Source organism: Globicephala melas, chromosome 16, assembly GCF_963455315.2.
Source record: "Globicephala melas chromosome 16, mGloMel1.2, whole genome shotgun sequence".
In the NCBI taxonomy this organism is placed as follows: domain Eukaryota; kingdom Metazoa; phylum Chordata; class Mammalia; order Artiodactyla; family Delphinidae; genus Globicephala; species Globicephala melas.
This window is the reverse complement of record NC_083329.1, coordinates 82802829-82829823: the sequence shown is the minus strand read 5'-3', so window position 1 is coordinate 82829823 and position 26995 is coordinate 82802829. Positions and strand designations below refer to the sequence as shown.

The following is a 26995-nucleotide window of genomic DNA, read 5'->3' as shown; positions in this document are numbered from 1 at the left end:
ATCGATTCGATCACTGACCACTGGGGGTTGAACTTGAGCCCCGGTCCCTGAGCACCAGGGCCTTGCAGGCCTCGAGGAAGACCTGGAGGAGGGGCTGAGGGCCACAGGTGACAGAGGGGACGCGCGTGGCAGGGCTCCAGGCAGAGCTGGTGGTTCGGATCAGGACGGTGCTGGTGAAGGTGTAGAGACATGCACGGTGTAGGACCTGACCAGTTGGTGAGACGGGTCCTGACGGATGTGTCCACTGTGGGACACGTTGCGTCACATCACTTTGTGATGGGCACAGAGTGGGTGGAGAGATTCCTGGCTGTGTAAACAGAGTGGGTGGTGGGGCCGCCTCCCGGAGGGGCCTGTAGGCCAGGAGCCAGAGTTCTGCCTGAGATGTTGACTGTGACGTGTGCATTGTGGTCACACGGAGTTGCCGGGCTGGTGGATGGCTCTTACGGAAGTAGGCTGAGCTGAGGATTAAACCGGAGTTGAGAGCGTTGGGAGAAAAGAGAGTGGCATGGACATATATCCACTACCAAACGTAAAACAGCTAGTGGGAAGCAGCCGCATAGCACAGGTAGATCAGCTCGGTGCTTTGCGACCACCTAGAGGGGTGGGATAGGGAGGGTGGGAGGGAGGGAGATGCAAGAGGGAGGGGATATGAGGACATATGTATATGTATAGCTGATTCACTTTGTTATAAAGCAGAAACTAACACACCATTGTAAAGCGATTATACTCCAATAAAGATGTAAAAAAAAGGGAGAGCCCAGGACCCAGCCTGGGGGAAGGAGCTCCAGGACCTGCGGTCCGGAGTAGCTGGTGTGAGAGGAGACTGGAAGGGAGTGGGGCTGCGGCCTGGGGGCGGGGGGAGGGGTCCAGGCAGCAGAGGAGGGCAGGTGCCGCGGGGTCCACGGGGCAGGAGGAGGCGGTGCTGGCGAAGCAGCCCCTGAGACACGTGGGTGCGCGAGGGGCCCACGATGGGACGATGGGACGGCAGCGGGAGCCTAGCACCGCCTGCCTGGCTCTCGTCCAAGATTGGAGGTGCCGGAGCCCATTGTATTCTGTGAGTGGGGAAGTCTTCGCGGGGAGAGAGTCGAGATGCAGGGGAGAAGGTGTGTTACTGCAGGAGAAATCCTGGAGCTTGCGGAAACGGGCGAGATGCGCTCGGGTGGGGGCTCGCTGAAGACAGGTGAGGCCGCGCGGCCGGGCGTGGAGGGTGCAGCCACGCGCGGCCCCTCGTCCACAGGAAGGCACGGATCCCGGGCAAGCAGAGGGGCTGCCGAGGGCTTCGTGCCCTGGGACTCTGTGATGCCCCCTTTCTGCCCCTCCCCCGACGTTCTCAAAGGCACCCTCAGTTGTGTGGGGCAGCCTCATGCCCTCCAGGGAGGATGACACTCATCCCAGCCTCACGTCCCCACCTCCCTGTCGCTCCTGTGATATGATTTCAGGCAGGACAGCCCTTCAGGCCCATGTTCAGATAACTTTGAATCATTTCTCTTTAAAGCCACCTCCGTCCCTATGTTGTGGTTTCCAAGGCAAAAATGGGTGTTTTGTGTGGGAAGATGGTGCCCAGCGGTACGGGCTCTGCGTGGTGGAAAGTGAAAGCCTGTAACTCTTCCAGGTCTGTGACGAGAAGCTACTACAGGGGTGCGGCAGGGGCGCTGCTCGTCTATGACATCACCAGGTAATGACACCCCTCGCTGGCCTGTGGTCCCCGAGGTCCGAGCCTCCCCGCGGGTGTGCTGGGCACGTCGGTGGCAGGGCTGTGGGGCGGGAAGCCCCTCAGCCCTTTCCCTGGGGGTCTTGGGCGTTTTCGAAGCAGCCCCTTCCACCACTTTACCATGTAAAGCAGCATGTTCCCAAGCTTCAGATAGATAAGCACCCCCAGTGTCATTATGTTTCTTAACATGGTGTTTTGATGCTTTCCTTAAGGTTTGCAAAGTGAAGCTTTGCGTGTGGTAAATTATTAGAAGTAACGGACCTCCATCAAGCACAGGCTCTAGGCTGGGACGGCCTGGGTTCAAAGCCCACTTGCCGTCACCAGCGGTGTGAGTCCTCCGGCGAGGTGCTCCGCTGTCTGGACTTTAGTTTCCTTGTCTGTTCCATGGAGTAATGACCACGTAATACTCGTGAGGTTGTTGGGCGGTTGATTTGGTTCACATAGAGCTCTTGGCCCATTGTAAGGATCTGAGTGCACTGTCCTGCGTGTAGCTATCACCCAGGTATCACAATTAAATTTAAAATTCAGTTCCTCGATCAGTCCTTAGAATATACGAGGGTTTTATCCTTAGATAGATGAGGGCTGAAAACAGTCCTGAAGGTGGATGCACCTGACCCAGTCCTGGCTCTGCCACTGGCTGCTTGTGTGACTTTGGGCAACTTAGTCTCTCTGGGCCTCAGGTTTCTTGTGGAAACAGGAGATAATAAGAGTCTGTGTCACAGAGTCCTTACAGAGAATCAGTGTGTTAAATTCGTGTGAAGCGAAGTACCAGCACGTCACACGGATCCACTGAGTGGCAGCAGTTAGCCTTAGGTCCTGCTCGCATGTTGCATGAACCGAGAGCCCAGTAAATACTGACCCTGCTTGGGCAGACGACAGACAGCAAGCTTCTGACTTGTTGCCTCATTTTCATGGAAACAAGATGAAATGCACCCTGTTGGTGTGGTGTACACCTGGAGCATCCAGGTCATCTGAGTCACCTTAAAGGTTGTGGGCGTTGCCCTGCGTGTGTAGAAGCGCTGTGAGTGGTGTGAGTGACTGGAAAGAGTTGCTAGCTTTATAAAATACATGTGCTATTTTCACAATCTTATATTACGCAGCCGAGAAACCTACAATGCGCTTACTAATTGGTTAACAGATGCCAGAATGCTCGCGAGTCAGAGCATCGTCATCATCCTCTGTGGGAACAAGAAGGACCTGGACCCCGATCGGGAAGTCACTTTCCTAGAAGCCTCCCGGTTTGCTCAGGAAAATGGCAAGTGGCCTTGCACCTGTCACACCTGCTGGAGGTTTAAGACGCAGCCGTAGTTAGGAAGTGTGGAACCTCCTGTTGTTTTCACTGTGCATTAGATGCATTTAACATAGTCTCACCCTATTGCATTCTGCCCACGAAGGTTACTATGATGAGGGACTTCCCTGGTGGTCCAGCGGTTCAGACTCTGTGCTTCCACTGTAGGGAGCGCAGGTTCCATCCCCGGTCAGGGAACTAAGATCCCGCATGCCGCGTGGTGTGGCCAAAAAAAAAAAAAAAGGTTACTATGATGCTAAAAGCTAATCTCTTAGCATTCTGTGGTGACTTTTCAGTCTAGGATCTTTGATATCACAGGTCTTGGTTTAAAGTGAAATTTATAACAATCTTTAAAGGCCCTAATCAGATGATGTCATCTTTTATAAAATGGAATTTGAAGCTAAGTTAGTGAAATATTAGACGTAAATAGAAAGGGAAGCAGTAGAAGACATACTGGACTAATTGGCTGTATTTCACTTACATTAAATTTAAGTCATTTGGCTAAAGATGCCTTTGAAAATTCTCTGAATTTCCGTAGAGAATACATAAGGATGACACGTAAAATTAATGGTTGCTTATAGACAGCTGAATGAGAAGAATTCACTACTGGGCATATACCCTGAGAAAACCATAATTCAAAAAGAGTCATGTACCAAAATGTTCATTGCAGCTCTATTTACAATAGCCAGGAGATGGAAACATCCTAAGTGTCCATCATCGGATGAATGGATAAAGAAGATGTGGCACATATATACAATGGAATATTACTCAGCCATAAAAAGAAACAAAATTGAGGTATTTGTAATGAGGTGGATGGACCTAGAGTCTGTCATACAGAGTTAAGTAAGTCAGAAAGAGAAAGACAAATACCGTATGCTAACACATATATATGGAATTTAAGAAAAAGAAAAATGTCATGAAAAATGTAGGGGTGAAACAGGAATAAAGACACAGACTTACTAGAGAATGGACTTGAGCATATGGGGAGGAGGAAGGGTAAACTGTGACAAAGCGAGAGAGAGGAATGGACATATATACACTACCAAATGTAAGGTAGATAGCTAGTGGGAAGCAGCCGCATAGCACAGGGAGATCAGCTCCATGCTTTGTGACCACCTGGAGGGGTGCGATAGGGAGGGTGGGAGGGAGGGAGACGCAGCGGGAAGAGATATGGGAACATATGTATATATATAACTGATTCATTCTGTTGTGAAGCTGAAACTAACATACCATTGTAAAGCAATTATACTCCAATAAAGATGTAAAAAAAAAACCACTTATCTCACAAAAGAAGAAAAAAGATACTTAGAAAAACATAGCTTAGGTTTAAAAAAAAAGAATTCAGACATTTTAAAATAACTTCAATTTTTGGAAGCAATCAACAACTAAAATATCCTACTATCACCTTTCAGTTGGACTCCAGGACCACCCACTTACACTCTCACAAACGAGCAGGGTTTCTGCTAGGAAAATAAACAGAAGCCTTCATGAGTTTGTAAAGAAGCTGTTTAGAAACATGCACGCTTAGAATGTTAAAGGTCGAAAGGAATTTATCTGTCATTTAAGTGAAACTCATTTTTACAAGGAAGGAAACAAGGGTCTGGAGAGGTGGTTTGCTCCCAAAAGCAAGGAGAGCAGCCTTCTGCTGCATGAGTCACCAGCTGGTGCATAAGAAGAGGGCTCGTTCGTGGAAGATCCCCTCACTGTCAGGGCGGCACACCAGATGTCAGCACTTGTAGGTTGTATCTGTGGTGACGTGGAGACTATTGGAAAGGCAATTGCTACTTTGTCTTATATCAACGGCCGGGTGCCTTCAGCCAGCCTGCTTCCTTACCAGCGTCCTGCTTGCTCAGTTTCTTCAACACATTTAAGTGCTAGCACAAAATACTAGTTACTTTTCGGAAAAAGTTAGATTTCTTCTAATATTTAAAAAAGTATTTTGACATTTATTGATTTCATATTTGCAGAAATGCCTGGCTTTAAGTACTAAATTTGTTTCGGCTGTTATTCTAGGAGTGTAGTAAGCTGGCAGTTATGAATCGAATAATTGTGATTGTCTTCTAAATATGGCTTCGTGTTTTGTCTGATGTCGATTTTAGAGCTGATGTTTCTGGAAACGAGCGCACTGACCGGGGAGAACGTGGAAGAGGCCTTTGTACAGTGTGCGAGAAAAATACTTAACAAAATTGAATCAGGTAAAAGGCTTTCCATTAATAAACTTTCCTTTAGCGTCGTTTCCTCTCTAGCTCAGTAGTGTCACTTTTCAGTACTTCCAGGAGTGCTTTGGTCAGAGTGGCCTCTCCCCCCGCCGACCTGCAGTCACCACTCACGGGCTTGAAGGTCTTGTCCGCGGCTGAGGTGGGAGCCCACGCCTCCTTCACGGCGGCCTCCTTGGCCCCAGTGACGGAAGGGACAGAGTCAGGGTGTCAGGGCGCGTTTGCTTTTAGAACCACAGCCTTTGTTGGAGCCATCCCTTCAGGAAGAATGGACCTTTGTCCGCGCTCCGTCAGCACCTCGGGCTCTGATGGGCCAGCGGTGGTGTGTGGTGGATTGACGTGATCTATGGGCACCTCGCGGGGTGCCGCTGGTTTAGATCAGGCATCGGGGAGAATTTACTCCCGAAGCTCACTGAGCGTGCCTCAGTAGTAACCTGTCTCATCATTGTTCTGTTTGCTGCTTCAGTAAAAATAAATTTACAATACCCCTAATTTAGGCAGCTGACAAAGTAATATGTAGTTGTCATTTATTAGAGTTACTTTCTATTAAGTATCACCGCAATTATATGTGGACATTCAGTTTTTAATTGATTCATTCAAATATATGAATGCCTGTTCTTTGTCAGGTGCTGGGATACAGAAATAAATTAATCACAGCCCTTGCCCTCAAGAAACTCTTTCATGGGAAGCAGTCAAAAGATAATTATAATACGGTGTGGTCGATACAGTAACTGAGAAGCGCACAGGATCTTGGGGCACACGAAGAAGGAGAACCTACCTGCTTAGGAGGTGATATCAGGAAACGCTTCCAGGAGGAGGTGGCAGCCGAGCTCAGGCTGTCAAGTGTGAGGAGGGGAGGCCAGCAGGGACAGCGCGAGTGGACACTGGGGGAGAAGTTGAAATTTCTAGAACAGACGGACCACAGCGGGGAATGGCAGGAGAGAAGGCTGAGGAGAGGCAGCAGCCAGGCCAGGGATCGTGATCCGGGACCTAGAACTTTACCCTATAAAGGGTGACCGAGTTTCCACCCTGCCTGTATGCTAGAGCCTCCTGGGATGCATAAAAGTTTGAATTCCAAGACCCGCCTCTAGAGATGCTGAATTAGGCCCTCAGCATCAGATTTTAAAAAGCTCTCTCGTGTGATTAATTCTGATGTTTGTCCACGACTGAGCACTGCGGCAGGGGTAAGTGGCCATTCAGGGGCGGGGGCCGTGAATGACGTGGTCAGATTGTGGCTGGAGGCAGATCGTGTGTGTGGGTGGTCACATCAGGGACATGCTGGAGGGAGCCCAGGGCCGATGGCCAGGATAGCAACAAAGGCATCTTTGAGTTATCCGAAAAAAGATGCCTGATTAAAGCTTTATCAAGGGTGTGGAAGCGGAGATGAAGAGACGTAGATGAATCCAAGAAACGCTTTGGCAGTGGCGTCCTGACTCAGATGCTAACTAGCGGGGCGGGGCCCTTGCCTCTGGGGAGGGGACTGAGAGGTGGGGTCAGGAAGGGAGGAGGTGTCACACCTGGGTAACTCGGGGACCCCGAGGGTCATGGCAGAGCCAGAGGGCAAGCCGGTTCAAGGGAATCCAGATGCTTCTGTTTTGGAGTGTTCCCTGGGCAGCGTCACTGGAACAAACGCGAGGAGGCATGCAGGAGGCTGTGGGGAGAATTCCTGGCTGGCGGAGTCTGCTTGGGAGCCATCAGTCTGTAGGAGTAGTGGCAGCTCTGGAAGGAGCGAGACCACGCAGCGATCAGTGGAGAGTGGGAAGGGCAGTGGCCCAGAGCGAAGCCCTGGAGGCCGGAGGATGAGAGAGAGGAGGGGGAAGTCATAGGTATGTGAAGGTATATGAAGAGATCCGGGAATGTGGGCATCACTTTAGCCGAGCTTCAGCCAAAGGGTTGTTCATTATCAAATGCATCAGAGGAAAGTCTCATAAGCCAAGACGTGAGCTGAAAAGTGTCCGGTGGGGCGGGCAGTAGGAAGTCACCAGTCATCTTTACCAGCAGAATGACAAGGAGAAGACACGGGGCAGCGGAGCGCCAAGAGGGGGTGAGGAAGCAGAGCCTGGCACCTCCCCGGAGGAGGGTTAATTTAAGGAGAGGGTTCAGTAAATGACGCGAGAGGAGAGAGAGGAACGGAAAGGAGAGAAGGCGGGAGGGGAGCGGACGGAGAAGGTAGGGGCGGGCGAGGTAGTGGGAGAGCGCCAGGGTCCCAGACGGCGGGCTGGGCTCAGCAGGAACAGGGCCGCTTCATCCTTGTGTGGTCTTTTGACCTGAAAACAGCAGCAAAAAGTTACTCAAGCTGGTACAGAACTGTTATATTTAAAGACTAGAGCATCAGTAGTTGTCATGAAAATTGGTGTGATGTTGAGTATTAGCAAGCTCAACACGAGCTTTTCTTCAGCTTACCTCCCCCTTTGGTGTCCACCCATGAATACAGTGTGTGTGAGTTCATTCATCTAAAGCTTTCAGGATCTTTTTCTTCTGAGATCATCCAAATCATAGTTACGTCAGATGGAAAACTATAAGGACATGTTAGAACTCTTCAGCAGTACTTTTTTTTTTTTTAGATTTTATTGACGTATAGTTGATTTACAATGTTGTGTTAATTTCTGTTGTACGGCGAAGTGATTCAGTTAGTTATACATATATATATTTTTTCATATTCTTTTCCATTATGGTTTGTCACAGGATATTGAATATAGTTCCCTGTGCTCTACACTAGGACCTTGTTGTTTATCCATTTCAGCAGTACTTTTTAATTTTAGTTTTCTAAAGAGGCAGTACATTCATATGGTTCAAAAACCATTATTTTCTCCCCTCCTTTTTATACAAAAGTTAGCATACTATGAACTCTGCACTTACTCTGCCTACCAGTGATGACAAATCAGTCTTTAGAGACTTCCATGTACATATATAGATGCTAATGTACATGTGCACACATAATGTGTGTGTGTACGTAGTGTTCAATTTTGGGTATTGCCATAATCTATTTAACCAGTCTACTTTGGACATTTGAGTTGTTGCCAGTATTTTGCTGTAACAAAAAATGTTGCCGTAAATAACCTTTTGTATATCATTTCACATGTGTGTGAGTGTGTGTATAGGATAAATTCCCAGAAGTGGCTTTGCTGCGTTAAAGAACACAAGCATTTGGAAGTTAGGTAGAAGCTGTCAGATTCCTCCATCGGGGTTGTAGCAGTTTATCATCCCACTAGTAGTGAATGAAGGTGTTTATTTCACTAAAGCCACACCCACAGGGTGTATTATCATACGTGGGTTTTTACCAGTCTCATAAGTGAAAAGTGGTATCTTTTTTAATTTGTGGTTTAATTTTAAATTAAATCTTTGTATATGTAATATATTCACATAATTCCAAACCCAGAAAGTGCAGAAGAGGATAGAGTGAGTCACCCTCTGTTACCCCGTCTCCTGTCCCCTAGCTGTCTAGAGCTCTTTCTTGAAGTCAGCCATTATTACCGGTTCCTTATGTATCCGTCCAAAGAGGTTTTTATGCCCATACAAGCAAACGTGTGTATTTTTTCCTCTGTATTCAAAATTGTCTTGTATATACACAGTGTTCTGCACTTTGCTTTTTTCACTTAATATATTGTGGGGATCACAGAAACATGAAAACTTTTTCTAAAGACTTGCTTGGTCCTCAGGTGAGCTGGACCCAGAAAGAATGGGCTCAGGTATTCAGTATGGAGATGCTGCCTTGAGACAGCTGCGGTCTCCACGCCGCGCACAGGCCCCGAGCGCACAGGAGTGTGGCTGCTGAAGCAGCAGGGTGCACAGGTAGGTGCCTGCGTCGTGGCCGCCCTGCCGCCTTCGGCCTCGCCCTCTGTTTGCTACCCACAGCCCCGCACAGGCTTAGAGGTGGAGGCTGTCACTGCTTTTTGCAGCCGCATTATGAAAAGGAGAGGTGATTGCATGATTAAAAGTTAGAGATTCTCAGCAGTGAGAATCTCTGCTCACACATTCTTCTCAAGCTCACACGGAACACTCACCAAAACAGACCACATCCTGGGCCATAAAACACACCTGAACACATTTAAAAGAATAGAAATCATCCAGTGTCTGCTCTCAGACCACAGTGGAATTAAACTAGAAATCAGTAACAGAAAGCTAACTGGAAAATCCAAAATGCATGGGCATTAAACAACATACTTCTAAATAACACATGAGTGAAAGAAGCAATCTCAAGGGAAATGTAAGAATATTTTGAACTAAATGAAAAAACACAACTTATCAAAATTTGGGAAGATTCAACACAAACGGTACTTAGAGTGAAATTTATAGCATTGAGTGCATGTGCTAGAAAAGAAGAAAGGTCTAAGTACCATCATATAAGTGTCCACCATAGAAAACGAGAAAAAGAAGAGCAAATTAAAGCCAGAGTAGGCAGAAGAAAAGGAGTAATAAAATTAGAGCAGGAGATCAATAGAGAAAAATCAATGAAGCCAAAGCCGGCTCCTTGAAAAAGACCAGTAAAATCAGTGACTCTAGCTGGGCTAAGGGGAAAAAAATATATATATATATACATATATAAAATAAAATTACTAATATCAGAAATGAAAGAGGGGGCATCACTGCAGATTCTATGGACATTAAAAGGATAATAAAGGAATGCTATGAACAACTCTATGCCCACAAATTTGATAACCTGCATGAAATAAACCAATTCTATCAAAGACACAATTTGCCAAAACTTATACAAGAACAAATACACAATCTGAATAGGCCTATATCTATTAAAGAAATTGAACCAATAATTAATAATCTTCCAAAACACAAAGCACCAGGCCCACACGGGTTCACTGGTGAACTCCACCAAACATTTAAGGAAGAAACTATACCAATTCTCTTCAGCCTCTTTCACAGAACAAAAGCAGAACACTTCCTAACTCATTCTATGAGGCCAGCATTACCCTAATTCCAAAACCAGACAAAGACATTACAAGAAAAGAAAACTACACACTAGTATCTCCTGTGAACATAGATGCAAAAATTCTCAGCAAAATGTTAGATTGAATCCAACAATGTACACAAAGAATTACATCCTTCCAAGTGGGATTTATCCCAGGTATGCAGGGCTGGTTCAACATTCCAAAATCAATTAATGTAATCGTCATATCAACAGGGAACAAAAATCACATGATTTCATCAAGAGATGCAGAAAAATCATTTGACAAAATCCAATATCCATTCACAATGAAAGCTCTCAGTAAAGTAGGAATAGAGGGGAATCTCCTCAACTTAATAAAGAAAATCTACCCAAAACCTACTGCTAACATCCTGCTTAATGGTGAGAAAGTTGAAGCTTTCCTATTAATATCAAGGCAAGGGGGTCCCCTCTCACCATCGTACTGGAAGTCCTAGATAATGCAGTAAGAAAAGGAGATAAAAGGTACGCAGACTGGGAAGGGAGAAATGAACTAACTGTGTTGGCTGATGATAATCTGTGTAGAAAATCCAAAAAGTCCACGAACTCTATATAAATGATTATATCGCACAGTTGCAAGATACAAGGTTAATATACAAAAGTCCATCACTTTTCTCTGTGCCAGCAATGAACAAGTGCAATTCGAAATGAAAAACACACAATACCCTTCACATTAGCATCCCCCCAAAAGGAAATAGGCGGAACTCTAACAACATCTATAGGAGGAAAACCAAACTGATTCTGAAGGTTATGTGGAGAGGAGACAAAAGACCCGTAATAGCCAACACAGTATTGAGGGAGAAGAACAAAGTTGAAGGACTGTGACTACCCAACTCCAAAACACTATAAAGCCACAGTAGTCAAGACAGTATGGTACTGGTGAAATAAGACAAGTAGATCAATGGAACAGAATAGAGAGCCCAGAAATACACCCACATACTGATGTTTGATAAAGGAGCAAAGGCAATACAATGGAGCAGAAATTGTCTTTTCAACAAATGGTGCTAGAACAACTGGACATCCATGCAAAAAAATGAATCTACATACCAGACCTTGTACCCTTCACAAAAATTAACTCCAAATGGATCGTAGACCTAAATGTAAAATGCAAAACTATAAAACTCCTAGAAGATAAAAGAAAATGTAGATGACCTAGGGTGTGGTGATGACTTTTTAGACACAGCACTAAAGACACAATCCATGAAAGAAATAATTGGTAAGCTGGACTTCATGAAAAATAAAAACTTCTGCTCTGCAAAAGACAATGTCAAGAGAATTAGTAGACGAGCTGTAGACCAGGAGAAGATATTTGTGAAACACACACCTGATAAAGGACTGTTAATCCTAAATACACAAAGACCTCTTAAAACGCAACAGTAAGAAAACAAACAACCCAATTTAAAAGCGGGCCAAAGACCTTAACAGGCACCTCACCAAAGAAGATGGCAGATGGCAATAAGTATAGGAGAACATACTCCATATCATATACCATCAAGGAGAAAGCAAAGTAAAACAATGAGATATCACTACAAGCCTATTAGAATGGCCACAGTCCAAGACCCGGACAGCACCAAATGCTGGTGAGGATGTAGAACAATAGGAATTCTTGCTCATTGTTGGTGGGAATGCAAAATGGTGCAGCCACTTTAGAAGACAGCTTGGCATTTTCTTATAAAACTAACCTTAGGACTTCCCTGGTGGCGCAGTGCTTAAGAATCCACCTGCCAATGCAGGGGACACGGGTTCGATCCCTGGTCTAGGAAGATCCCACATGCCGCGGAGCAACTAAGCCCGTGTGCCACAACTACTGAGCCCGAATGCTACACTACTGAAGCCCGTTCTGCTAGAGCCCGTGCTCCGCAACAAGAGAAGCCACCGCAATGAGAAGCCCGCATACTGCAACAAAGACCCAGCGCAGCCAAAAATAAAAATTAAAAAAAAAGAGTAATGCTTAAAAATAAATAAATAAATTAGCAAGACATGTTTATAATCAATGTTTAAACTGTCAGTCGTATAACACGGGTAAAACCATTAGGTAGGTAGGTAGATAGATGAATGAAACTAAACATACTCTTACTGTATGATCCAGCAGTCTCACTCCTTGCTATTAACCCAAAGGAGTTGAAAACTTATGTCCACACAAAAACCTGCACATGGATGTTTATAGCAGCATTATTCATAATTGCCAAAACTTGCAAGCAAACAGGATGTCCTTCGGAAGGCAAATGGGTAAACTGCGGTCTATCCAGACAATGGAATATTATTCAGCACTAAAAAGAAATGAGCTGTCAAGCCTTCAAGGCATATAACTAAGTGGAAGAAGCCAATCTGGGGATTTTCCTGGAGGTGCAGTGGTTAAGACTCCGCGCTTCCAATGCAGGGGGCACAGGTTCAAGCCTTGGTCAGGGAACTAAGATCCCACATGCCATGCGGTGCGGCCAAAAAAAAAAAAAAGAAGCCAATCTGAAAAGGCTACATACTGCATGATTCCAACTATGTGACATCCTGGAAAAGGCAAAACTATGGAGACGGGAAGGATCAGGGGCTGGGCATGGAGGGATGAATAGGCAGAGCACAGAGGATTTGGGGAGAGTGGAAAGACTGTATGATACCATGTGTTGGATCCGCGTCTTCATGTATCTGTCCAAACCCCTAGAACGTAGAACACCAAGAGTGAACTGTAATTTAACTATGGATTTGGGGTGGTTATGAATTGTCAGTGTAGGCTCATCAGCTGTAACAAATGTACCATCTGGTGGGGACGTTGATAATGGGGGAGGCTGTGTATGTGTGAAGGCAGGTGGTCTTTGGGAACTCTACATACTTTTCCCGCCTCAATTTTGCTTCGAAGCTAAAACTGCTCTAAAAAAATAAAATCTTAAGAAAAAAATCCTAAAGCACTGAAACAACACAATGAAGAGTTTTGGCTAATAAGCCAACATGGGGATTAAAATGGAATAAATACATAATTAAATAAATCCAAAAGAAGGCAGGAAAAGAGGAAAAAAGGAAGTAAAGAACAGATGGGGAAAATATAAAACAAATAGCAAAATGCTAGATTAAACCCAGCCTTACCAATTAAAATAAAAAATTAGATTCTCTGCTTGAAAGAATTTGTAGGAAATCCTTAATGCACTTGCTCAGAAAGGAAAGTTGATGGGAGTGATTGAGTTAGAGGTTCTTCTCCCTTTATGTCAGTGATGAGTCTTTTCCTGGGTTCATTGAAGTCTAAATGAATGTTCCTGTAGCTAAGGCTCATTTATAAAATTTGCAAGTAGAGATTTTAACTTTCTAAAGCTTCCTCTTTTTTATGTATAGTCAACATTATCTAATATGCCTAGGTAAGTTTAAATAAAAATTGGAAGTATTCATTCACTAGTTCCCTTTGTGACTTTAATTGATGTTTGTTTGTACATTTTTAGTTATGCATATTTCTAAATTATTCTTAATATTTTTTAGGTGTTCATACAGTGGTATTTGGGACACAATTGTTGGAGCTTGAAGAAGTTTTTTTTTTTAACCACCATCTTTTTCTACTTTAAATGGAAGTAGATCTTTGTGCAAAAAAAATAATTTGGGTTGTTATGCAAGCTAGTAGATGTGGCACAGCAAACGTATAATAAATCCAGTTCAGTGGACAAGACCATTAAATGTACACATATATGTAAAAATGTTCTGTTCCGTATTCGCCCTCTCACCCCAGTTTGAATCCTGGCTGTGTACTGTATATAAGCTACTCCAGTACGTCTCCACAGCATGGTATCTGATGTATGGTATGATCGATAGAGTGTTGCACTAAATGCAGTCTAATACTTCATTTTTTTTTAATCGTCTGAACTAAAATCTGTTCATTGTGAGGTGTGCTTTGATCATCGCGTCGGTTATATTGCACAGTTGGTTATGTTTATGACCTGATATTCAGAGACTCTGGCATTGATCGCCAATGCAGTGCTTAGTTAATTCCATTTACCACAGTCCAAAGGTGTTATGTGAGCCACACTCGAAATACTAGATCAGTAGTTACTCACATACCAAAACAAAATGAAAAATGGAGTTTTTCCATGAACTTTACACTGTCCAGCACCCTGTTGATTTTAAAGTATCTTCATCAGACCAGTTCAGGAAGTAGAGCTGAGCACCTGCTCTGTCACAGGCACTGTGATTAGTACTAAAGATGCTGGTACCTTTAACCAAACTTCCTAGGCAAGCGATCTACTCTCAGCATCTGGTCAGTGCAATAGATGAACCATGTACCAGGGGCTGCTCACCTGGTCCCAGTTTGCTGAACCACCTGGTCTCCCTGTTAGAAAACACATCGTTTGCTACTGTGCTTTTTCTGGGATTCAGTATCAGAGCATCACTGCCTCTTTTTTAGTCTTTTGTTGTTTTGTGTTCATTTTAAGGCAACCCACTAAATCAAGTTAATTTTAAAGGGACACCACTAAGAAGTTTCTGTACAACTTTTGCCTTATGACAGTTATCAAGTTAACATGTTTTTAATTCACATGAGTTATATTGAAGTCTAATATATATTGTATTACAAAGACTTGTTCTAATATTTTAAAATGTTTATGCAAAAAATATATAATAGAACTTCTCTTTAAAGTTAAAATACAGCACTACTTAAAGCTGAAAGGTTTAAAAGCATTCTTCACCTTACATGTGTTCTTCCACTGTGGCTTTTAGCTGCAAACTGGTAAATTTCATTACCTTTAAGTTGGAAGCTGCCTACTGCTTTTGTTGTTTTGTTTTAACCAACAGAGCACAGCAGCACTACAAACTCTGGGAAGTGACTTGGATAAAAATATCAGGATATAGCTGTTTTACGTACTTTAATTTTGCTTCTTTTATGTCTCGAATATTTGATTTTGAAAAGTCAGGATATGAAGCAAATTCTCAGACTGAGCTGCTTCTTGGACCTCGCTAGAAGAATGTTTCATTCAGTATCTCATTTACAGTGGGTTTGCAAGCTGCTCGTTTTGGGACAGCTTTTTGCATGGGGTAGGAGCATGTCTGTTTGACCACATCAGTTTATTCAAAAGCAAAAATTTTTTTTAAATAAGATAAATGTTAAGTTGATTTATAAGTGAGCCTGTTAATTAAACCCCAGGTACTGCATATAATTCCACATCCCTTGACCAATAAAAGTTGCTGGAGAACCAAACCATGGTGGTTCTTAATAAAGGCCTTTAGGAAAAATGAAGAGGGGAGAAGATGTGGTATTTGGTCCGTGGAGTGTTTTCCAACACCACCAACCAATCCTCTGATTCTTCACACACCAGATGGGTTCTGTTCTGACCCTGTCTACACGGAGATGGCATCAGATTCCATAGGTTAAGGGCTGGGTAGGCATCACCACCACTACCACCACCCGCCCCCAGACACACACTGCAGATGTCAGTCACCCGTCCAGGTTGTTACCTGTGCTTCTCACCTACGAGCACAGGTTAAGTGCTAAGGTTAAGTCAGCACTAAGTCTGAGGTTCCCACGACACCCTCCTCGGGTTTGATTAACTTCTAGAGCAGCTCACAGGACTGAGAGAAACGGTTTCCTTACGAGATTACTGGTTTATTGCAAAGGATGTTAAAGGATACAAATGAACGGCAGACGGGGAGATACATAGGGCCAGGTCTGGAAGGGTACCGGGCACAGGAGCTTCTGTCCCCGTGGAGTTTGGGGTGCGCCACCCTCGCGGCACATGGATGTCTTCCTATTCACCAACCCGGAAGCTCAGAAGCTCCTCAAATCCTGCTGTTCAAGAATTTTTCTAGAGCTTAATCTCCAGCATCCCCCTTCCCTGAGGCCAGTGGGTAGAGCTAAAAGTTCCTTCGATCTTTCTGGTGACCAGCCCCACACTGAGACTCTCTAGGGGACACACCTGAAGTCAGTTCATTAGCATAAACTCTGCTCACAAGGGACCCCTAAAACTCAGGAAATTCTAAGGGTTTTAGGAGCTTTGTGTCGGGAACCAGAGATAAAGACCAAATATATCTAGTTACAAACGTTATGTATGTATTTCCCACAACTTACTAAGTTTTCAGGATGCTCTTAATTTACATATCTAGAAAAGCATTTTCTCAGTCTTCCTGGAAAAAGATTCTACACTCCATCTGGACTTGGGATTATAATTTATTCTTTCACAGTCCAGCATTTAAGTGAAAATGAAAACATCACAATTTGGGAAACTATAACGGTTTTTTGAAAACATATTACTTGTGACTTATGCAAGAGTTTTTGAAATCTTTAAGAACATTGATTCCTAGCAGATCAGTATCATTCAGAGTGAAGAAAGTGCTAAAATTAGTAATTTAAATGATTTGTAATTCATACCATGACACAGTAGATGGTTCTTTATTTTCTGTCATATTTGTCCTTTTTTTTTTTGCTTTTTTTGGAGGGGAAAATTAGAGGGACTTTAAAACACCTGTAAAGTTTAAAATAACTTTTTGTGCTAGTTGTAAAGTGATTTCTCTTTACTAATCAGTCTACCTGTGCACCTACAGACAATCTGAGTTTATCCCAGTTGTTGCTTGGTCGCTTCCTGATTGTATTTACTTGTTTAAGGAGTTGCTTTTAGAATTGTAGAGGGATTTATCTGAGGACACTCAACCTGCCAGCTTCAGAAAGAGGAGCCATTTGCCGGCCATCACCCTCTAAGGTCAGCAACGGACTTATGGGAGTGTTTGAACTTAAACAAGTATGGAGAAAATAGCACATAGAACCACTGTATCAGCTAGCTTCCACAATTGTCCGCATTATGCCAATCTTGTTTTATCTACTGTACCTTTGCCCCACTTTTTTTATGCTGTAATATTTGGAAACACCCAAAACATCTGTCATTTCACCCAAAAATAGTTCAGTATGCATCTCTGACAAGAATATATTTTTTTAGTTTTATATAATCAACATACCATTGGGAACTTCATAAAAGATAGTGTTACAAGCCAAGAATGGCTATGGCTTTTTCTTGCAATTATATAAAGTTGTCTTTCTGGCATGTATTGAAGACGCAAGATGCACATCTTTAATCCAGCGTTACAGGAGGTCATTTCCCAACATGTGGCTAATTGTACTGGAAGTTCTGTCCCCGAGCCCAGGGCACAGTTGTACCTTCAGCAGGGACACGGGGCAGCCAGCCTGCCACCCACAGCCAGCGCAGCTTCAGAGTAGTGGGACCCCTCGCCGGACTGGTTGTTAGACCTCCTCAGTATCACACTTGCTGCCGTAGTAATGTGAGGCACACCTAATTTAATCACCTCAGCATGTCTACATGAAGGACGTATTGAACTTGACCCATGCATCTCCGGAAGTTACGCTACCAAGTATGAAGCGGGTCGAGCTTGCAATAATGTCAGCATGCTCCTTCATCCTAGAGCACGTTGTCCTTCACCTGCGGGAACTGGATGAGAAATAGATAAGCCTGTGCTCTGACAGCTCCTTTCTCTAACTTCTTGATGTCATGTGTAAATTTCATTTTAAAGAAAAGCTAGCATTTTCAGAAAAACACTAAATTTCTGAGTATGTCACATTCCAAAATGCCATAGAAATAATTATGTTCACTAAATATTTAAGGGCCACCTAACTCTGTGTGAGAGTAAAGTGCTAAGTTCTGTACGTTGGGTGGGGAGCCGTCAAATCATTTTACATTGACTAGGAAAACTTGTGATTAATTTGGGCTAAGTCCACCACACCATCCTCCTTTCCAGAAAAGTCACCATGTTGGTTTCTGTGGCTATAAACATCCGTCACATGCCCTCACGCTATGCCTATTTCCTGGGGAAAATGGTGCTTTTATAGGACACTCTTGTGTTTCTCCGAATGCCCCTTGCTTTCTCATCGCCTCTCTGCCTTTGCATGGACTGTGTTTCACTGCCCTCACCCTGTAACACACCCTGCAGGCGGTCCAGGTCCGTCAGGCTGCAGCCCCCTTGTCCTGACGGGTGCAGCTGGGAGCCCTCAGTAACCCTCTCCCACTCCTGACATGTGCAGACACACCGCCCCAGTCCTGCGCTGTCCTGACACGTGCAGACACACCGCCCCAGTCCTGCGCTGTCCTGACACGTGCAGACACACCGCCCCAGTCCTGCGCTGTCCTGACACGTGCAGACACACCGCTCCAGTCCTGCGCTGTCCTGACCTTGCTTTGGTATCGGTCACGTTGGTCCGTAGATTGTCTTTATTTGTCTTCTCTACTGGGCTGGGACTTCCCTAGGAAAGGGCTGCCTTCTGTGTGCCTAGGACCTGGCAAATAGAAAGGACTCCAGTGCTTGTGGGAAGGACAAACGATCAGAGTCAGTTGTGTCCCCAAGTCCTTCTAAAGCACCTGGATATCAAGCCTACCCACTGCAAGATGCCTGTTTTGCAAAGTCTCCCGAAAGGTGGTTATCTGATCCTACTCAGCCCCTTCCTGTCTGGGAGGGAGTTTCGTAGCTCCTAGAGCTCACTTTCAAATGATATCACCAAGATGGCGAAGTAGGGAGACCCCGGCCTCCATCCCCCGACTCCCAACAAAGATCAGCAATTAGCTATCCACAGAGAAAAACAGCTCTGGGAGAACTCAGGAGTCCACTTCACAGCTGCTCAGTGGAACAAAACCCTGAAAATAATCACACAGAAAGGGAAGAACAGCTTCCTCTTGTCTGCATCACCCCATCCCCCAGGCCAGCACTGCTCAGCACCAAGAGGGAGCACCCCAGCTAGAAAGAGTTCTCCTCCACAGGAAAGGGGGGGGGGTGTGAGCGACTAGCTTCCCCAGCCTTTTGGGGCACCACACAAGGGACCTGTTCAGTTTCACCCCACCTAGAGACCAGCAAAGCAAAGTGTCAGCCGTGCAGCTGGAACAACCATGGTTCCTAGTGCCCTGCTCCGCAGAGGAGCCCGCCAGCTCTCCGTAGTTACCACCCCGTGGGTACTCCCATTCCTGGGCACCTGCTGCCTGAGTCCCTCCCCATTCTCCCTGGCCCCGCCAGAGCCCAGGCCTCTGCAGCTACATAGGTGCAAGATGCCCGCCTAGGCCCCTGCGGCTGACCCCCGTTGCCGGGTGCACAGTGTGGCCAGCCCCTCCCAGCTGTGCACCTGCACACCCCCAGGCTGATCCCCATCACCAGCCTCCGCTGTTGTGTACACACCTGTGGGGAGATTCTGCAGCTCTAGGAAAGTACACCACCTGCCAGGGCCCCCGCAGCTGCTGTGGGCCCACGCTTGGCCCAAGCCCTTGCAACTGGCCTTGTTCCCCACCACTATGTGTGAGTCTGCGACCAGCCCCTGCCACTACACAGGCACCTGCAGCTGGTCTCCACAGCCAGGTGTGTGCACACCTCCAACTGTGGCCATTACTGCTTCCTGCCCTGTGCCCCAGCAGCTGAACCTGGAGGTACCACTGAGGAACCCACCAGCCCCTGCAGCCACTGCAGAGCCCCGCACAGTGCTTGCCAGGAGCCACACAGTTGATGCTGTGACCCTCAGTTGCCTGAGCCAATGGCACAGTATCCCTCCCACCCAGACTACCCCCGACCCTGCACTTGGAACCCCGCACCACTAGGCCTGGGATCCCAGCACACTCCGGCATGCCCCCGCCTGCAGGTGAAGGTCTTTCCTTATACCAAAGTCAGCCCGTAAAGTCTGGAAGAGATAGCTGCTGCTTCAAGTGCACAGATACCTATTAATAGCAAGACTGCAGGGATCACAAAGCATCAGGGAATCGTGAGACCACCAAAGGAACACGGCAAACTTCCAGTAACTCTCCCCAGAGCAATGGGGACACATGAGTTGGCCAACAAAGAATTCAAAATAATTGTTCCAAAAATGCTCAGAGAGCTACAAGAGAACACAGATAGAACAACAAAATCAGGAGAACAAAACGAGAAGTTCAACAAAGAGATAGAAAACATAAAAGAGAACCAAACAGACATTTTGGAGCTGAAGAATACCACGACTGAACCAAAGAATTGAATACAGAGCTTCAACAGCAACGGAAGAAAGAAACAGTGAGCTTGAAGACATAGCATTGGAAATTATTCAAACAGAGAAGCAAAGCGGGGCGGGGGGGGGGGGGGGGGGCGGGATGAAAAGCCTCCAGGACTTACAGGGCACCGTTAAGAGACAGTCTGCACATCACTGGAGCCCCGGGAGGAGGAGAGAGGGAGGGAGAGCGGGAAGCTTGTTTAAAGAAATGATGGCTGAGAACTTCCCAAACCTTGGGAGGCGTTTGGAGTCCAAGTTTCAGTCCACAACTCTCTTTCCAAGACACATGGTAATGAAACTGTCTAAAATCGTAACTCTCAGAGCAGCCTCTTCGTTTGCGACTGTTGACGTCAGTGCCTAGTTACCCAGTTGTCTTGTTTTACATTCTAGGGTTAAGAGCTTTGCTGTTTAGGTTGCAGGTTTTGTTGTTTGGACCAGTATTTCTTGGGAACGCTGTCTGTGCACTCTTAGTTGGCCTCTTGGTACCTGACGGTACAGCCTGTGGGCAAGCAGGCGTCCAGACTGCTGTGCTGTCCGTGTGCACTGACCAGTCACTTGAGGCTGTGAGAAGCAATAGAACAGACGATTTGTCGATAAACGTCTGCTTTCAGGGCTAGGCCTGCTCAGCTGTCCAAGCCTTGTAGGATGGGCCATAAGTGCCTGGGGTGAAATGTGTCGAATCTCTCAATTCTGTGAATTACACACACTCTGTTACACATCGAAGCAGAAGCCAGAGCTGTGAAAACTCAGTAACTGCCTTTTCGAAGCCGTAGGAGAGGAGTGGCAAATAATAGATTTCCTCCTCTAATTTTAAGATGAAATGATTTCACCTGAAGCTTTTAAATTTGGTTTTCTATTTAGGTTGTTTATACATGTTTTTACCTGATTCTTCAAACTTTAGCCCTATCTGAGCCGTGAGAAATACACTTCTGCACTTGGAGAAATCCAGTACCCAAGTGCTGCGTTGCTTGTTCAATGTGTCTCCGATCAAAGTATAGGATTTCATGCCCACTTTTCTTTTCTTCTTTTAAAAGAAAACGTAGTTTATTGAGAAATTACTGGAGAATTTTTGTTTAACAGATTCCTCATTTTTAATCCTGTCATTTGAAATGCCTATCGTAAAGCCTCGACGGGGCAACAACTTAAAGGTGTTCTCACTTTTAACATCTGATTTAACCTTCAAAATAGCCCTTTGCGGTGGCTCAGAGTACAGGGGCCCGAGATGCAGACGCCAGGGCTGCCACTCCCAGGAAGTGGACGGCAGGCCCCCGGGGACAGCCCTGTGGTCTCCACAGCAAGGCACAGTAGGACAAGGCACCGGGATTTCTGTTGAGTGGCACCTTTTTTTCTTCAGACTTCATGGAAATTTCAAACACACGTGTTTACTGGAATTTCAAGGACTATAAAGCGTCCTCATTTTAACTGGTAAGAGTATTTTCCATGTTTAACATACCTTTAGTGCCAAGTTGTTGGAGGTGGGAAATAAGTTGATTTCATCACTGTGAAACCATGCTTTGATTTCAAAAGAAAAGAAAAAGAAACGTGCAAGCTTGATAACTCGTCTTTTTGTCCCTGCGTTCAGTACACTGAAAACATCATCAATTAAAAATGCATGACTGAAAATGCGTGCCAGCTGGTTTCCGAATGCTTGTCGCAGTCGTTTTGTATTTGGTGCCTAAGGCTGTGCCGACGTCGCTTGTGAGTCGGGTATTTCTCTGTGAAGGTGAGGCAGTGCCTGGGGGCCTGAGCCGTGGCTGCCGCCCTTCGCCCGCAGGAGGGTGGTCTCTGCCTGACGGCCCTCGCCCAGCAGCATCTAATGTCTGCAGTTACCGTGGCAACACTCCTGTGCTCTCTGCCAATAAACGCCTGAGCCGGCTGGCCCTCGTCTGTGCTGCTTCTTTTCTCTGTTTATTTGACTGAGTCCTTGAACAAGAATAGAAGAAAAATGTCCTTAGGTACTCGGATTTTTTTACTTGATCTGCAGCTATCCGATCACTGTACTCTGGCCTTCCTGCCTTCCTCTTTTTGTTTCCTGCAGTAATGTTGGCTTTAAGCACTAGCCCGTGACTTCAGACTTTTACCCAATGTAGTTACGTTTGGGGATCCATGTAGCGGCCTTGGCTTTAGGCCGGGTCTGGTGTTTGTCTCCGGGGATGTCGCGGTGAGATGGTGTCTCACCCGTTGTCAGAGCCGTTCTCACAGGGTGACGCCACACAGCAGAGCACTCGGCTGGGCGTGGGTACGAGTCGAGTCCACGGAAAACGTCGTAGAAAGCACAGCGGGCAGCGTCGGGATCCATCCACGAGGGAGGGGTGTTTGGTGCCAGGCCGGGGCCCCCAGCAAGGCGGGCTGTTGGAGGGGGCTCTTGGCAGGAAGCAGGCATTTGCTCCTGACCCCCAGGATTCCTCTCAAGGAGCAGAAGGCAGCACAGAGACAGAAGAGCCTCCAGTTCCCTTGAAATCCTCAAGTGAAACAGGCTGTCTGTCTCTGGCCCTAGTCAACACCTAGGTCATAAAACCAGTAAAAGACGGATTAATGGCGATGTTAGCTGTCACAAGCAGTCACTCTTAACTGGTTCACACTACCGGTCACAGTCAACACGGCCAGTGTTTGGGGTTTAAGTTGAAGCCACACTCACAGCAAGATCCCAGGCAGCAGGCGTGGTGTCCCCTGCCCGTGAGCCACCGGGCTTCCTGAACCTGTGCAGGCGTGAGCAGAGAGCGTTGGCTGGGTCTTCCAGATGCTCAGGGCTGCCCGCACTTCCCTTTCCTCATTCCCCACCACCGTAGGAGCTCCGATGGGGGCAGCGTGCGGATGTGCCCCGTCTGCCCGGGATGCTGCGCTGTGGTCACCTCCCTGGGCCCACATGGGTATGTGGGGAAACGCTTAGGAGTGGAATTGCCAAGTCAAAGATGTGCTCCTTTTTAAGAGCCGTAAAGCCAAACTGCCCTCCAGAGAACTTGTGCCAATTTACCTTCCCACTAATAGTGCAGGAGGCCCAAACTTAAATCCATGCTGTACGTAAGAAGCAGCCATTTTTTTAAAAATTATGGTTTATATTTTGTATTATTAAATGTTAACCTTTGCCATACATACTGTGGCAGTCATGAAGAAGGTGTCCTTTAATCTATAAACAGCAGTCACAGGCTACAGGAGCACTGTTGTTATGAAGGGCACACCGCGGGCATCCCTGGGAAATCAGTCCTACTGTGGAGGAAAGTGGAACAGAGTCTATGTGTCCCAATCAGAACACATGGAAAAGCCAGCAGCCTGGCTCACCTAAGGAAGCCCTGGTCCTTCTGAAAAACTCGATAAGCTTCTATTGTTGGTGTAATCAAGTTCAAATTTTATTCCTAGGAAAGGTTAGTTTTTATGGTGGAAATTCAGGATTTACACCTCACTATCCAAAAATCTACGTGTTTTGAATATGGTGAGGTTCAAAGTACCCTTCCAGCCAGGTTCAGGCCCAGGAGGGAGGGGCTACAATTGCGGGCCCTACAGGCCCCTAGCTGGTTCTGCCATCAGCCTAGCTTAACCACACACAGCTTGGAGTTTTCAGGGGGAGACATACCTTCACAGAGTGGGTATTCAGTTTTGGTTTTGGTTTTTTTTTTTTTTTTCCTGTTTTCTCTAGGATTTTTAAAAATAGCTAATACATTTTTACATGTCAAAAATCAAAGCAGTATGGAAGGTCAGCCTGGGGCCTCCTTGCCTCTCCCTCACTCACTGCTCACCCCACACCTACAGTAACCACTGACTAGTGTGTGTATCCTTCCAGAGTTCCTTGATGTGGACACAGGTATTATTCCTCCTCTCTTCCTCAAACAAAGGCAACATGTTACACACACTGTCTTTTTCCATCTATACTGCATCTTGGAGCTCTTGGCACGTCTGGGTACATTGAGAGCTTTCTCCTTCTTATCGAAGGCTGAATAATGTTCCATTGTGTGAATATGCCATGTTTTCTTTAACTACTTCCTTGCTGATAAACAATTGGGTCATTTCCAATTCCCTGGTTCTTTTGAGGTAATTCCAAAATACATGATTAATGACAGCATCGTCAACTTCTGTCTTCACCCACATTTCTGTCTCCTTCCTTCATTCATTGGAAAAAGTAACAGCATTCCTCCCAGTTCAGCCCCTTTCCTATGCAGAGGCAAGAAGCATTTACAAAATTTGATGGAAACGGGAAAAAAAATCCAGCAAGAAATGTGAAAGACCTTTTGATGAAAACTTTATTGAAATAAATATAAGAAGACCAACTTAATGGAGACATACTCTATTTGGGGATAGAAAGAGTCAATATTATAAAGATGTCAGTCCTCCAAAATTAGTAAGTTCAATGCAGTTTAATAAAATTCCCAAATGGAATGTTAAAATAGAAATCGACAAGCTCATTCTAAAGTTCATATAAAAAAGAAAATTGCCAAGGAAAGCAAAGAACAAGGGCGGGTAGGGAGACTTGCCATACCAAATACTAAAATGCACTGCAAAATTAAGTTAGAACAGTGCTGTGAGCCCAGGTGTAGACCAGTTGATCCACAGAAGAGCAGCGTCTAGAAACTTTCCCTTGTATCTGTGGCAATTTATGAAGAAGCATGATGTGACATTTTACATCACTAAGGGCTCTTCACTGGATGGCGTTAGGGCCTTTTTCTTCCCATTTAATTGAATTTTTTTTAAAAAGGTTGGATCCCTAATTCATATTCACCAAAAAAGTTAATTCCGGTTGGATTAAAGATCTAAAAGCAAAAGGTAAGATTTTTTTTAAAGGCATTGGAAGAACATAAGAATTTTTTTATGACCAAAGGGTGAATCTTTCTGTAGGTGACTCAAAATACCCCATAAAGAAAGGGTTTGAGGTTTGACTCTGCAAATTAGCATTTTCTATACAAAAGAAAGCATACAGTCAGCAACGGGCTATGACAAAGCATTTGCAACACGTTTGACACAAGATTGGGGTCAGATAGATAATACAGAGATCCTAGCTAGTTAAACAGATACCGACTGGGGGGTGGGGGTGGGGGAAAGGCAGTGTGCTTTTCTAGTTTTCCCAAAATAATTTTAAGCTTGGCAAAGCACATAAATAGGCCATTCATCAAAGAAATAGATGATTGATCAACATGAAAAAGAAGGTAACCCTCACTAAGTCAGTGAAATGCAAATTCAGATAATCATGTTTTATTCCTGATATTGCTAACAGTATGGCTTGTTCTTTTTTGTCAAGCTTGCTAGAGGCTTATCAATTTTACTAATCTTTTCAAAGAACCAGCTTTTGGCTTCATTTGCTTTTGTTATCAATTTTATTGATTTCTGCTCTCTTTCCTTCATTCTGGAAGATGTGGGCTTACTTTCGTCTCTTAAGGTGGAAGCTTATTGATCTGAGGCCTGCTTTCCTAATATAAGCTCTCAATGCTATAAACTCCTTCTAAGTACTACTTCCTTCAACTGTGCCCACAAATTTTAATATATTGTAATTGCATTTTTCTTCCATTTAAAATATCTTCTAATTCCTCTTGAGACCATCTTTTTGGTGGATTATTTACGAGCAGGTTGTTTAATTTCCGACTGATTTGAGATTTTCCTATCTTTACTGATTTCTAGTTTAATTCCATTATAGTCAGAAACATACTTTGTATGATTTTAAATTTTAGGTTATTTTAATAACCAGGATCTGAACTGTCTTGATGAATGTTCCATGTGAACATGAAAATTTTGTGTTCTGCTTTTGCTGGGGAGTGTTCTATAAATGTCACTGATTTGGTTAATGGTGTTGTTTAGCTCTTCTGTGTCTTCGCCAATCTTTTTGTCTACTAGTTCTGTTACTGATAGGCATGTCGATGTCTCTAACTATAATGGTAAATTTGTCTAGTTCTCCTTTCGGGGTCAGATGTTCCTTCATGTATTGCATTTTGCCTCAGGACAGTCCTCTTTGTAGTTTTAGCCTTTTTCCCAGAAGATCAGCTTAATCTGCCCTCCATAGCCATTCTGTTTACTTTCATAGTGCGGCTTTCCCCGTGCATGCAGAGAACCCTTTGTGGGTCTTGCATTCTGTCATTTTGTAGGGATGATATCTGCCGTGCTTCCCATAGGAGCCTGCCAGGTTTTAGGAACGTTCACGTGCTCACACTCATTCACTGTGGGCTCAGACGCTTGTGTTTGGAAGCTCTTGTTAGGTTCTCAGGAAAGATCCACTGCTGTGTCTCCTCCATGACAGCACTCTTCCACCTCTGACCCCAGGTGAATGGGAGCTTCCCACATATCAAGCAGTCCTTTGACACCAGCTGGGTGTCCTACAGTTCAGCTCAGTGCTGTTACCTGGAGACAGTGGCAGGTCCCACGGGTTAAGGGCTCAGCCCCACAAGACTGCCCCCCGCCCCAACTTCAGACGCCAGTCACAGGTCCAGGTTGTTACCTGTGCTTCTGACCAACCAGCTGTAAATTGGAAGGTCCCAGGACCCCCTCCCTTGGGTTCAATTAATTTGCTAGAGCAGCTCACAGAAATGAGGAAAACAGTTTACTTACTGGATTACTGCTTTATCATAGAGGATATAACTCAAGAACAGCCAGATGGAAGAGATGCATGGGGCACGGTACAGGGAAAGAGTGCAGTTTACATGCTCTGTGGGTACCACTTTCCTCGCATCTCCATCTGTTCGCCACCCTGGAATCTCTATGAACCCCGTCCTTCTGGGCTTTACAGAGGCTTCATCACATAGGTGTGAGTGATTAAGTCATTGGCCATTGGTGAATGACTCAATCTCCAGCCCCTCTGTCCTCCCCAGAGGTCAGGGATGGGAAAGTTCCAACCCTCTCCTCCCAGTTGGTTTCCCAGGCAACCAGCCCCCATTCTTAGGGGCTGGCCAGAAGTCATCTC

At 45.3% G+C, this 26995-nt stretch overlaps 1 protein-coding gene across 6 annotated transcripts in view; it reads left to right on the top strand.

Annotated features, from left to right (window-relative positions):
- RAB4A (RAB4A, member RAS oncogene family) overlaps positions 1-26995 on the top strand; it is a 95962-nt gene that overhangs the window by 37759 nt on the left and 31208 nt on the right. For 2 of the 6 annotated variants that reach the window (XM_060286284.2, XM_030839620.2), the window contains exons 4-7: positions 1613-1675; positions 2812-2966; positions 5099-5194; positions 8875-9007. In XM_060286284.2, coding sequence (XP_060142267.1) covers positions 1613-1675; positions 2812-2966; positions 5099-5194; positions 8875-8990 — 430 coding nt within the window. In that variant the 3' untranslated portion in view covers positions 8991-9007. Of the gene's footprint in view, positions 1-1612; positions 1676-2811; positions 2967-5098; positions 5195-5266; positions 5825-8874; positions 13798-26995 lie in introns of those variants that run through there. The other 4 variants (XM_030839617.2, XM_060286283.1, XM_060286286.1 and 1 more) reach the window with 4 other exon arrangements.